This window comes from Beta vulgaris, chromosome 2, assembly GCF_026745355.1.
Source record: "Beta vulgaris subsp. vulgaris cultivar EL10 chromosome 2, EL10.2, whole genome shotgun sequence".
NCBI classification, from domain to species: domain Eukaryota; kingdom Viridiplantae; phylum Streptophyta; class Magnoliopsida; order Caryophyllales; family Amaranthaceae; genus Beta; species Beta vulgaris.
The window spans coordinates 52,634,211-52,647,454 of record NC_079203.1 but is presented as its reverse complement, the minus strand read 5'-3'; the positions used below and the strand labels follow the sequence as shown (position 1 = coordinate 52,647,454).

Here is a 13,244-nt window from a genome sequence, read left to right as displayed (position 1 = left end):
AATTGAAAAGGATGAAGTATTATACTCGCACAATAAATTCTCGTTGCAAAGTCGCAACAAGGTATGATCTAGACAAGGGTAGTAATATAGTTCTCTAATAGTGAGGATCAAATCACCCATATGCTCACCTATCACCAAATGGATAGGAAGAGAATGACTCTCACAGATAGTAGTAAGTGAAACGACTGTAACTCAGATATATTATGTTCTTAGATCAAGGTGCTTTTTATATTCCTTAATACTAGTCTCTAGTTTAAACTTTTTGTTATCCTTCTATGTAGCGAAATTTATTAACCAAGCTTGCTTGGTGGAGGTGATGGGGAATTCACATTGTGACCTGGAAGTTACAAGTTTGAATCCCACTACCTACTTGTACTTGAGAGTAAGGATTCCCTTATATCCCCTCTCTCAAACATTGACTTGTACAGCTACGCTGGCTAACCTGAGTGAGGTGTTGGTCCAATAGGATCCTTCTTCTTACCGGCCAAAAGATTCTCAGTGGAACCCAAAAAAATATAGCAAAATTTATTAATACAAAATGATCTTGTTTTTTTCACATATTGATACGTCAAGTTTTCATAATTAAAATCACTTGTATAAGAAATGCATAATTAAAGTATTTTCCAGTATGATAACTTATTTAGTTAATTCAAGTTCTAACCACTACGGTAAATCACTACATTATCTTGCACTCTATATTATAATAATTGCTACTTTTTCACCCCAAAGGCCAAAATGAACCCTCTTTACTTTTCCATCATTTAATATGTTTAGGTATACATGGGTTTGTATGTGTCTTTTTTTTTTTTTTTTTTTTTTTTTTGTGTCTTTGCTTATTAACTAATCTGCCACTTTACCCTTAGATTATAGAAGCTGTGTATACTACACAAGGAAAACACATATTTAATAAGCTAACTATATATAAATGAACATTTAGCTTCTTTTTTTTTTAGAAGAATTAACATTTAGCTTGTGTTATCTTGAATAAGGAAGTATGTTATAAAACAAAGTTAACAATAGCGCCTGTTTTTAGTTTTAGCATGCATCTAGTAATGGTTTTATATGATTCTACGTCACTTCAAATCGCTAACTTGAAAAAAGAATTGCATGTGCTATGTATAGAATGACAGAGGGAGTACAGTATAAGTTTGTCCTCCTATATACAAATCTCAGGACTCATGGTTAATTAGACATTTATATCTATATTATCTATACAAATATATTAAAAGGTATGCGAGATAATATATACACGCCACGTGGCACCTCGGTTACTTCACTGGAATTATCCAATGTGTACACAAGTGACAAGCATGTCAATTCACAAAAGTAAAATTAGCTTGCAACAAGATTTGAACCCGTGACCTCTTGCAATTATATATGACACAATTATCATCTCAATTAATTTTTAATCATGTTTTAAGTGTTCACATAATATATTTGTACCTTTTAAATGTTGAGTTTTCCTTAATATATTTTAATGGGAATGGAAAAAAATGCATATCAAATTTGTAAATAGTACCAACCCGGAGCAACACCCGGGCCCAAATACTAATTAATATATTAAAAGGCGTTCCTAAGCAAAAAAAAAAAAAAAAACTACGCCATGTGGCGCTATCCTTTGAAGTTTTTACATAAAGTAAAACAATTACCTTGACATTTTTTTGGAAAACTGTTTTCCTTTATTTCAATTTCACGTGGTTTGGTTTGCAAATGAGTGTAAACCATTTAACCTAGGAGTAAAATTGCTCTCCCAATGATATAAAACCATTTTTTCCTTCAAAGTAAATGAAGGAAAAACTGTTTTCCTTCCTTTTCCTTATCTAACTTGTACGCTCCTCTCACTACCTTCTTACTTTCGCTTTCAATTTCCTTTCGTTTCATCATTTTTCTTATATGCAACGAAACAATGGAAAACTAATTTTGGAATTGTGTTTTCCATTATAAGTTGTTTTCCATGAAAATCATTTTACACTGAAAATGTTTTATACCCAAAACTGGGCCTAAGAGTGAAAACCTCGAAGTGAGGAAAAATCAGTGTGTGAAACCCTAAGGGCTTGACGACCGCCTAAGCCGCCTAAGCCGCCTCGACGCCCTCACGACGCGCGGTCGTCAAGCTTCTTCCCCTTTTCCATTGTTTCCCTTCCACTTCCCCATTCTTCCCCTTCCCCATTCCCTTATTCGGTGTTTTCGTTGTTGTTGTTTTTGTGGCTTAGGACATAAAATTAAGTTGTAAAATTACAAATTATTCGATTTGAACCTTTTTATATACTTCCTCCGTTCCATAATAAGTAAAACACTTACTATTTTAAAACGTTTCAAAATAAGTGAAACAGACCTTAAATGGAAAAAACAATGTGACAAAATGACGAGTACCCTTCACAAACTTGTATGGTTTCTGGTTTGCGTTTTCTCTCTCATCCTTTTGATAATGAAAAGGGTATTTTATGACTTTTTGGTTTTTAAAAGTGATATTTATTAAATTTTATATCAAATCCCTATATTTCACTTATTATAAAACGGAAGAAGTATCATCGGATGAACTTGTCATCTTTTCAAGTGCAAATTACCTACAATTTGAATCAATCTTATAGTAATGCGTGTGCATTTTTGTTTGGCGTAAAAGATTACCCCAAGCCCAAGGTATAGGATGGGATTGCGATAGTGCTCAAACATGCTCCTAGACTTTACTCTTTTACTGATTTAAGTAGTACTAATATACTAATATATGCGTTTTAAGATTTGAGATTTCCATATGTTTTCTTGTTTTGTAATACCATGAAATGCACGTCACTAAAACGGGGACCAAAATCATCAATGTCATTTCCTTTTATTCAAACCCTTTCCACCTTCTATTTATACAGAGGAGCTAATCAAATTTCCTTCCTACACTAAACTACAAGATAAGAGATTGCAATAATAATAAACAATCAAAAAAGAGCAAGGGAAAATGGAAGTTAGGTTTGTGTTGTATGAGCTTTATCTCAAATCCTACTTCAAGTTAGGCAATATCTTTTACCTAACAATTTTGCTCACTCTTTTTGTACTCATTTTATTCAAGTCCAAGAAAAGGCAGCCTATCTACCTCTTAGACTATACTTGCTTCAAGCCTCCACCAACGTTACGAGTCCCATTTTCGACCTTTATTGAGCATGCTAGGCTCGTTTTCAAAGATCATCCGAAAGTTGCCCATTTCCAAATGCGCATCTTAGAGAGAGCAGGCCTAGGAGATGAGTGTGGCCTTCCTAAGGCAATGCAGTTGATACCTCCTCAACCTACATTGGATTTAGCTCGCGATGAGGCCCATCTTGTTATCTTCTCTACAATCGATGAGCTTTTCGAGAAAACCGGGCTTAGGCCCAATGATATTGACATCATTGTCACAAATTGTAGTGTATTTTGCCCTTCCCCTTCATTGTCATCTATGATAGTAAGTAAATATAAGATGAAAAATTGTATCAAAACCTTTAACCTTTCTGGAATGGGCTGTAGTGCAAGTGCAATCTCAATAGATTTGGTAAGTAACCTCTTCCAAATTTGGCCCAATTCCTATGCACTTATTGTTAGCACTGAGATCATAACCCCTAATTGCTACATGGGCTCAGACCGGTCCATGACTGTTCCAGCTTGCCTTTTTCGATTGGGCTGTAGTTCAATCTTGTTAACCAACAAATGGGCCGAAAAACACCGTGCCAAGTACCAACTTCTTCATATAGTTCGAACCAACAATGGGCCTGATAATAAAGCCCATAAGTGTGTGACTCAACAAGAAGACTTCGAGGGTAAATTAGGAATTTCATTATCCAAGGATTTGATGGTGGTAGCAGGGGAGACACTTAGGTCCAATATCACTATTCTTGGGCCATTGGTCTTGCCCATATTAGAGAAGGTCCGATATACATTTAATTTCATAGCCCAAAACATCTTTGGGCCCAATAAAATAAGGCCCTATGTTCCATGTTTTAACAAAGTATTTGATCATATTTGCATCCATGCTGGTGGGCGAGCTGTCATTGATGAGATCCAAAAAAGGCTTAGTTTGTCGGCCCAACAAGTGGAAGCTTCTAGAATGAGTCTTCATAGGTTTGGCAACACTTCTTCATCTTCTATTTGGTATGTATTGAGTTACATCGAGGCTAAAGGAAGAATGAAAAAGGGATACCATGTTTGGCAAATAGCATTTGGAAGTGGATTTAAGTGTAATAGTATGGTATGGAAGTGTAATAGAAATGTTGACACAAACATTGATGGCCATGGACCTTGGAAGGATTGTATTCATAGATATCCTATTCAAATTCCCGATGTTCTTAAATTATAAATTACTAAGAAATTTGTAAAACTGTATATTTACGTTGAATTCTTTCGAGAATTATAGAATATAGTACTTTTTTTTTAGGTCGTACGAAAGGTAAAGGATAACTAGTCTTATATGCACGCTATGCGTGCGAGAGCATATAAAAAGTTAAATTATTTGTGTACTCAAATCTAATAATTTAAAATAATATGTAGAGTTTCGTCAATGAAAATCATCTTAACAGCGCAACAATGTAATAATAAAGAAAGTAAATAAATATCTAATGACTTTTGAACTTACCAATGAAATTAAAGATACATAAGTTCTCGACCTTTTGTCCAACAATATATGCAAGATACAAATATTAAATTTAAAATTTAGTATTTCAAATTAATAATAATGTTATTAAAGAATTATAATCCGTTTTTTGATAATTTTTAGCACTTATGATGTATTATTTATTTACAAAAAAATCTCAAACATGATTTTTTATAATTCAAAAAAGTCATGAATAATATAGAACATTAGGCTAACGAAACGTATAATATACCATAATATTGCGTCCATCATAATATACAAAGACAAACAAAGTGTAAATGATAATTATAGTGAGTTCCGTATTAGCTACCTAAGAACAAAACATTAATTAATGAAAGTGCAATCCTTTTCTATTTGAAATGTGTATAGTATATTAATATTAGTTTATTTCTCTATATATGCTAAACAAATATTAAGAGTAATATTTATTGGTATTTACGCATTGAGGTCAACTTAAATATAGAGAAATACTTCTATAATGAGGCACTTTAGCATTGGCTGGTGTAAGTTCTTGAATATTAGTAAGTTATATATGATAATTCGGGAAAATTTAGGTGGACACCCAAAAACTTCATGAGTTGCCTTATATAATAGAGAAATCGAAAATTTATCAAATGAGTCTCATGAGATTTGATCCCAAAACCTAGGATACAAGGTAGAAAATCATGTCACTAATTCACCACCTCAACCCCTTTGTTTACAATTTACATGGTGATTATCTGAAAAAGCATAATAAGACTAGCATATTAAAAGGTTACATTCGATTTAACAAATATAAAATTAGTATCATACAATGCGTGATTGCATATTCGATATTGTGTCCTGGAAATCAATTCATATATTCAATCCCTAGATATGTATAGCTTTTAGTTCCGATCAACAAAATCTTACATTTAGTTCAAAATACTCCTTCCCTCGAAAAAAAAATACTTCTACATTCAATCAAACGACCACTTAATTTAACCACAACCCACCAAAAACTAGTAACGTTACCCAATTAATTAAGTAACTACTAAAGTAACCAACAGCTATTAAAACCACTAGTTTTGCGAATTCGACCCATTTGAGTCTTTGAGAGAATTGATTAATCACAAAATTCACAATTCATAGGTTTTGCCCAAAACAATTCTTTTCTTCGTGTTCCCAAACTCTCAAAAGAAGAAAAAAAAGGTTCCTTTGAACATTTTTTCACCTTTCCTCCCTTTCATTTGCCCGGCAACGAAATCTCTTCCCGGTAAATTTTCTCTCTCTCCTCCTGTCTGTCTGAATTTTTTCACGAATTGAAGACTTTTATTTCATTTGTTGATCGCCCAATCTTTATAATTGCCTATATTTTTATGGGCATATGATCATATACAAAATTATATATTGTGTCTATAGATTTATTTTGTAATTTTAACCTGTAAAAATGTTGTTTGATATTTCTAGCTGCGGTAATAAGTTGATAACTATATAGATTAAATCTAGAAACTTGTTAAGAAATGACACCAGCTATGATATGAATCTCTAGGTTGCCAATGATTTGTGATATTTTTAATTTGTTCCTCTAGTAATATTTGATTATTAAAAAAGGGGTATGAGAAATTTGATTTTTTGCTAGAATATGTATGATTTGAATTGCAAATGTGGGAGATTTTTGTTTTATCATATTGTAAATTTGTGCCCATAAAATTGTGTTGGTGGTAGTTTCTCTAATTTACATGAATCTTTTTTAGAGAATTCTTGTTAATTTTCATACCTTGTAGTTGTGTATAAGAATATAAGAATATGCTGATTAAGTTCGTATATCGGCATGTAATTGCATTATTGGTTTGGATTATTGGGATATGAATGATTTTCTTTTCATACAACTGTGTCTAAGTTTTTGGTTTTGTGCATTTCTCATTGTTATTATTTTATGTAGTAGAAGTGTCTGAGCTTTGGAATGTAGAGATGGGAGATTCTTTTGGGTCCTTGAACAGAGATATGGGTGAGGGGACGAGTTCTGTTGATCGAATCTCTGAATTACCCGACTTCATTCTTCATCAGATATTGTCATATCTTTCGACGAAAGAGGCCGCTCAAACGGGTCTTATATCCAAGAGGTGGCAATATGTTTGTAAAACATTTCCCATCTTAGATTGCCATGAATGGTTTTTTGGTAGAGAATTGGATATACTTAATCCAAAAGAGCTTGGGATGCCTAAGGATGAGCGCCGCAAGATTTTTAATCAAAGAGTAAAGTTCATGAGTTATGTTGATGAGAAACTGCAGCGATTTCATGAGGAGAATCTGTGTGTAAAGAAGTTTCTTCTTCATATAACCCTTGTAAGTAACAATTTGGCTTCTCGTGTTGATTCGTGGATGGAATTGGTTACTGATTTGCGTGTTCAAGAACTAGATATATATCTAACTGTAGGAAGAGAAAGGTTTTATGTTTTGCCTATGAAGGTCCTTGCAATGGAATCATTAACCATTTTAAATTTAAGAGGTTGTCTTTTAAGCAGCAGTTTCAACAGGGATACTTTCAAGTTCTCCTCTTTAATCGAACTACATCTTAGGGATGTCTTTATAGATGAGGCAACGATTCAGGATCTCATATACTCCATCCATTCATTGGAAGTATTGACTTTGAAAAATTGTCTTGGTTTTGAGAAGCTTGAAATTTATGATCATGATACGCTGAGAAAGTTGGTGTACCATCCTCACAAAGGCGTGAAAGCGAAGAAGCTAAGTGTTAAGGTATTGAATTTAGAGGAACTCGATTTCTGTAGTGTTGATAAAGATAAGACAGCGTCTGAAATCATTATCGATTCTGCTTGCCGGAATCTGAAACGTTTGTCTTTGTCTGGCATTCCCATTGATGCAAAGTGGCTACAGAGCACGATTTCATCCTTTCCCTTACTGGAGCATTTGTTTTTGGGCGGATGTGTATTGCAAGTAGTGATGAAACTTTCAAGTCCAGTTCTTAAGGAGGTATATATTTGCAATTGTAGAAATCTGGTGGAAGCAGAGTTTGATACACCTAATGTAAATTCATTTGAATATAGCGGCAGGAACATGCCTCGCTTAAATTCCAACAGTGTTACTGGTAACCGGGTTGCCAAACTTTACGTTCATCTCAAAAATATGAACACTTCTTGGTTCATGAGATTGAACAACTTTCTTCGAGATAACAAATTTCAAGACTTGACGTTGTCTATGACTGCCAAATCAGTATGTTGAAATTTCTACGTTGTATGCTTCCTCCGCTCTAAAATAACTGAAACACTTCTGTCTGTTATTTGAGCTTTTTGATAGAAGCGTTTCATTTATTTCAGAATGGATGAAGTATTATACCTGTAAATCCATTTCGAAAAACTATTTCTTGCTCATTTTGGAATGACCTGTCCCTTGGTTTGTCAGGGTGAAGAGATGCCCTTTAATGCAGAAGAATATAATGGAATTCAGTTTCCTCCCCTAGAACTCAACAGTATGAAGTTGGTCACACATACATGGACATCAGCCAACTATGTAGCTCTTTCAGATGGCTTATTCTGGAGCTTACGTCCTGAAATATTGTCATTAGAACTTAATTATTATTCACCTGAATTTTTGAAGGTATGTGTTCGTTATTCGGGAAACAAATCTATTCCTTTGTATTGGTTTGTCGTAGACAACTTGTGAGTCATTGGTTTTATGGTGCGCTCTCTTCACCTGATTTTTAATCACCTGAAAGTATATTTGAACTCATTAGACATGAATGTAACTTATTTAAACTTGTTAGCTGGTCTTTTAACTAATCTGAACTTTAGTTTTAGTTGTGAAATTAACTTGGATAGCTCTCACTTGTTCATTGTCCATGATTCTCTTAAGATGAATGCACTTAGGAAAATATGTAGGTGAACTTGTAGTCGACTTAATTGAAGCTTCGAAAGAAGACCTTTTATATTGTCTGAATATGATTTGTCACATTGAGTTGAAAACAGGCATGTTGTTAATGATCTTCATTGTTTTTGCAGGGGATGCTGAAGAGCTTGGTGGTTGAAGAAGAACCAAATCGTTGCTGCTCTCAGAAGAATATAAAATGTTGGCGTCACTCGTTAAAGGATGTAAAGTTGATTAATGTGAAAGGATTTGAGAGTAATACTTTACTCGACTCCAAGACACTGAGCAACTTGACTAATTTCTTGGATGATTGGGCAATTGATGCCCAGAGAACTGTTAAATCTTATGGAGTTCTCACAGGCGAAACTTTATCTTTTCGTTTTTCATGGTAAAATTGTAACAACTTATGTGACAATTACTCCTCATCTTATGATGTACTCATAGGTGAAACTTTGTTTTTTTCATTTGTAAATACCAAAATGCTGTAAATTCCCAACGACAATTACTATTTGATCATCTTTGAGCATCTTCGACGGTTGGAAAGTTTCAACTTTCAGCAATTAGCTTGACCGTTGGAGCAGAAAACAGTTTACTTTGCCCGAACAGACAAATTTGCTTGGTGATATTGCACTTGGGACAACACTACTTTTAAGTTTTAATTGTGGAGTGTGAAAAATACATCATGACTAATTGTGGCAATTGGTGTTGCTGTGGTCCACACCATTCAGACTTCAGAGCAAGAGCACAAATATCTACATAAGGGCAGGAATGGCAATGGCTCGTATTTGGATCGGATAACAAAATTTCCAATCCACATCTATTTGGACTCGAAATTTCAGTTTGAACTTGGATATAGATATTACTCTTGTATCTAAAATATATTTTATTTTCTCGGATCAAGTAAGATCCGATCTACATTTAAAAATCATGTAAAATAACAAAATAAAAGTAGAATACTCCAAACATAGTTCAACTTTTCTACCATATTCATTATGAATTTTCATATCTTCTTACTGGGCCTTTTTTTTTTCAAAATTGAGTCACTCAAATGGGAAAAAAAATTGTTAACTCAAAGTTCAAATCTTTTTATATATTTATTTTGAATAAAACTAACAAAGGGGACTACTTCATCAAATCAGAATGAGCACCAGGAACAACAGAAAATGGAAATCCCAACTATGTTACGCCACGCCATCTCCATAGGAGGAAGATGCACCATTTCGGTTCCGTTCTTTTGGACTGAGATTAATTGAACTAAAATTAACTGAATTGAACTGAACTGAAAATAAGTCCAAAATACCACGACTCCATAGGCAACCTCTAGTCCACTCTGAATATAATTGGATAATGCAATTTTGAGAATCAAACAAAAACAATTTTCATTTCACATGGGATTAGGCAAATGCGCAATAAGACATAAACTCATGAGTCATGTAACTGTCCGTAGTCCCTACAGTGCAGTATGGAAGCTGGCGCATTACCCGCACCAAAATACATTTGCCTCCCCTTCTTTTTGTTTCTCTTTTCCTTCAATGGGGGAAAAAGATGAGTATACTTCTCTCCATTTTCTTTAATTGATGATGTCAAATCCAATTTTAAAGCTCATTCTTATGAATTATATAAGTGCCCATTTTTTTCATTTTTTGCTTTCTTCATTATTCATCATACTTTCTGGGACTTTTGTAAAGTAGTGATTTTTTTTGCTTTTTTCTCTGCTGGTATGGCCTTATCTTCTTGCTTTGCTTATCCCCAGATCTCTCCCAAGGTAACCCACTTTTTTTTTTTTTTCTCTTCCGATTTCTTTAATAATTATTTCAAGTTTTTTTATGGTTCTTTTCTTTGTTTTGTTTATGTTCTTTTAACAAGATTTATGTTCAAATGTTGTGTTATTGAGCTTAGAATTTGGGTTTTATTGCCCTTGAGATTGATTCTCAATTTGTGGGATTTTGTAATTTTTGCTGTATTTCATTATCTGGGTGTTGTTTATTATTATTACTTCCTCCGTTTCGTTTTAAACGCAACAAATAAATATTTTATATCTCACAAATAATACCCCTTTGTTGCATTTAAAACGAAACGGAGGAAGTATATGTATTGTTTCTGTATGTTAAATTGCTCACAGTTCAGTCTTGCATCCAATTTTTTTAATTTTACTATGATTTCTTGAAGATTACTACTGGGTATGCAAATTTAATTTCTGTGAATTTTAAGCTGTCTAGTAGTCAAATTCTGTTTGAAATTTAGTTCAGAAAGTTACTGGTCGTTTGGTTGATATATAATTGCATTGGAATTACAACTTCATTGGATCTTTTAATTGCAATAAACACAGGAAGGAAATGAAACTTTATGAGTTATTTGGTTGGCATATAGACACAAGAATTGCAGGGGAATTCTACTTCTCACAAAATAGGCGAATTTGCTTATCTTAGGTAACAGTTTCTCATAAGAACTTAAACTTCCTCTGAACAGCCAAACAATTTTTATCCGCTTCCTAAAAAACGTGGAATTTCCATGGAATCGAAATTCCAGACCAGTGTATGTTCATGCATGCAAGTATGCAACCAAACGACCAATAATAGCTAAAAGCCGGAAAAAGTTAGCTGAAAGTGTAAAAAAACTACTTGCTGAATGCTGAATGTAATGCTGGGAGATGGTAAGCTAGTTAATTGTACTCACCGGTGTAGAGTATGAGTTTCAAGATTCACTAGCTTCTCTAAATCTGGAAAAGATAAAATGTACTTCATTGTTCTACCACCTTGAATGATACACATTAATTTTTGGATAATTACAATAATATATCTCAGTGTACTTGCCAAATTTTGATCTTGTCCATTCTTTTTTACAATTTAAGGGTGTTTCTTGTAGATTGATCGTCGCATTGTAGTGCATCAAATTCATCCTAAAGCAGGATTAACAGCAGAGGTAAAGCATAATTGGTGTTTCCTTGAAGGCCTTAGATTTAACAAAAGACGGGAAGTGCACAAATTCATTCTTTCGCGGAAGAAATCTGGAGTATGTTATTCATGTAAGCCCTCTCATAGCTTAATTGAAGAAAACATATCAGTTTTATCCTTGTCAGAGACTCTTTACAGTAAAATTTAGCTTTAGAGGTTCTTTTCACAAATAAACATTATATTGTACCTTATTTCAGGGTTGCCAAATCCCGAAATTGCTAGCAATGCTTTTACCTTAGGAACTGCAGCAGTCCTCCCCTTTTACACCCTCATGGTCGCTGCTCCAAAAGCTGAACTTGTAAGTTCACTGAACATTATTGCAACTGTTTGCAATTGAGAGCTTGACAGCATTGAGTTTTACATGAATTAATATCAATCTTCATCTTATAGTTTATGCACTTGGAGAATTTTATTACTTATATGCTCTTCATAATTGATTATAATGTAAAATGTGGATGATTACTACAGACTAAGAAGACAATGAGAAGCAGCATACCATACGTTGTGTTTGGACTTCTGTATGCATATCTTTTGTACCTTTCTTGGACACCTGAAACTATACGATTGATGTTTGCTAGTAAATACTGGTTACCCGAGGTTAGTTTGTATAGCGTTAATGACTGAATCTATTATGAAACTAATCTCGTGCTCATGGTTTTGCATATTATGTATGATATGCAGCTGCCAGGTATAGCGAAAATGTTCTCCGGTGAGATGACTTTAGCATCTGCATGGATTCATCTGTTGGTAGTAGACCTTTTTGCAGCTAGGTATCTCTCTTTCTCCTCCCTATCTTCTTCCTGTTCAGGAGTACTCATTTTGTCCCAAAATAGCGGATATCCATTTGCTTTTCAAAGTAAAAGTTTATCGACTTTGACCATATTTTTTCGCTATTATATTTAAAAAATTGTATCTTGTTGGATCATGTTATTATCGTTTGAATGCATGTTTGAAAATATAATCTTATCAAATGTTTTTATTAACACGTAATTGAAGATATTAATGGCAAAAGTTGTGTCTTCAAAACCGTGGGAAAAAGCAAATGGTTCCTATATTCTGGCACCTTACGAGTATTATTTTCTGTTAAAATGATGAGCAAATTCTCAGAAAGATCCTATTTTGTGAACAGGCAAATTTATCAGGATGGTCTGGAGAAGGAAATTGAAACCCGGCATTCAGTCTCAATGTGCTTGCTTTTCTGTCCTATAGGAATTTTAAGCCACTTGATCACCAAAACACTTACCAGACTTGCTGAGAAATATACAGAGCAATAATATTATCTAATTTTCTTAAACTGATCAGCATTATCTCGCTTTTTAAGCTACTGTATTTGTTGGATGTGCAAAGGAAATTAATGTCTAGTTATCGCGCACTTGATTTGTCGAACGAACTTGATTATTTCATTACAATCAATAAATTGATATCTTGAGTCCACTCGCTGAAGGGGTGGGAAACTCCTCGTAGGAGGACTAAAAAAAAGAATTGATATCAACAGTTAGTGGACTACTTCACGAAAGTGTTTGGCTTAGAGGGAAACATTTTTCCATAAACATAATTTTTCATTTTAATTTGTTGCTTCATGGAAAGTGGAAATATTTCCGCTCTAAATAATAAAAAAAAGAATGCTACAATTTCCTCCTTGTTACTTGCCTTGATGCCTTCCTCTCTCTTCTTTTTCTCCCCAAATTTTGTTGTTAAAAACTAACCCAAGAAAACTAATTTTCGCGTGTATTTTTCCTTCAAAAATATTTTTTCGTGAAAAATTATTTTCGATTTATAATGGTATCTGCCGAACCCCCAAAAAAACCCAATTGTAACTGACAATATGCAAAAAG

The 13,244-nt window shown here is 33.8% G+C and overlaps 3 protein-coding genes across 6 annotated transcripts; all 3 read left to right on the top strand.

Moving 5' to 3' along the window:
• The first annotated feature begins 2,947 nt into the window (after positions 1–2,947).
• Positions 2,948–4,315, top strand: LOC104883775 (3-ketoacyl-CoA synthase 6-like). The gene has a single exon (XM_048638850.1). It carries the CDS (start codon positions 2,948–2,950, stop codon positions 4,313–4,315), a length of 1,368 nt encoding a protein of 455 aa, XP_048494807.1.
• A 1,376-nt stretch (positions 4,316–5,691) lies between these two features.
• LOC104906115 (F-box/FBD/LRR-repeat protein At5g56420) lies at positions 5,692–8,981 on the top strand. Of its 3 annotated transcripts, none has more exons than XM_048639475.1 (4): positions 5,692–5,843; positions 6,513–7,564; positions 7,994–8,188; positions 8,590–8,981. In XM_048639475.1, exons 2-4 carry the CDS (start codon positions 6,542–6,544, stop codon positions 8,845–8,847), a joined length of 1,476 nt encoding a protein of 491 aa, XP_048495432.1. In that variant the 5' UTR covers positions 5,692–5,843; positions 6,513–6,541; the 3' UTR covers positions 8,848–8,981. The 3 variants fall into 3 exon arrangements, with proteins under 3 accessions (XP_048495432.1, XP_010693135.2, XP_048495431.1); XM_010694833.3 differs by having other exon boundaries at positions 5,693–5,843; positions 6,513–7,804; XM_048639474.1 differs by having other exon boundaries at positions 5,694–5,843; positions 6,516–7,804.
• An 870-nt stretch (positions 8,982–9,851) lies between these two features.
• Positions 9,852–12,703, top strand: LOC104906122 (hypothetical protein). Of its 2 annotated transcripts, none has more exons than XM_010694841.4 (6): positions 9,852–10,220; positions 11,321–11,480; positions 11,607–11,707; positions 11,878–12,006; positions 12,091–12,179; positions 12,539–12,703. In XM_010694841.4, exons 1-6 carry the CDS (start codon positions 10,176–10,178, stop codon positions 12,681–12,683), a joined length of 669 nt encoding a protein of 222 aa, XP_010693143.2. In that variant the 5' UTR covers positions 9,852–10,175; the 3' UTR covers positions 12,684–12,703. The 2 variants fall into 2 exon arrangements, with proteins under 2 accessions (XP_010693143.2, XP_048495434.1); XM_048639477.1 differs by lacking the exon at positions 9,852–10,220 and adding an exon at positions 10,891–11,108.
• The last annotated feature ends 541 nt before the right edge of the window (positions 12,704–13,244 follow it).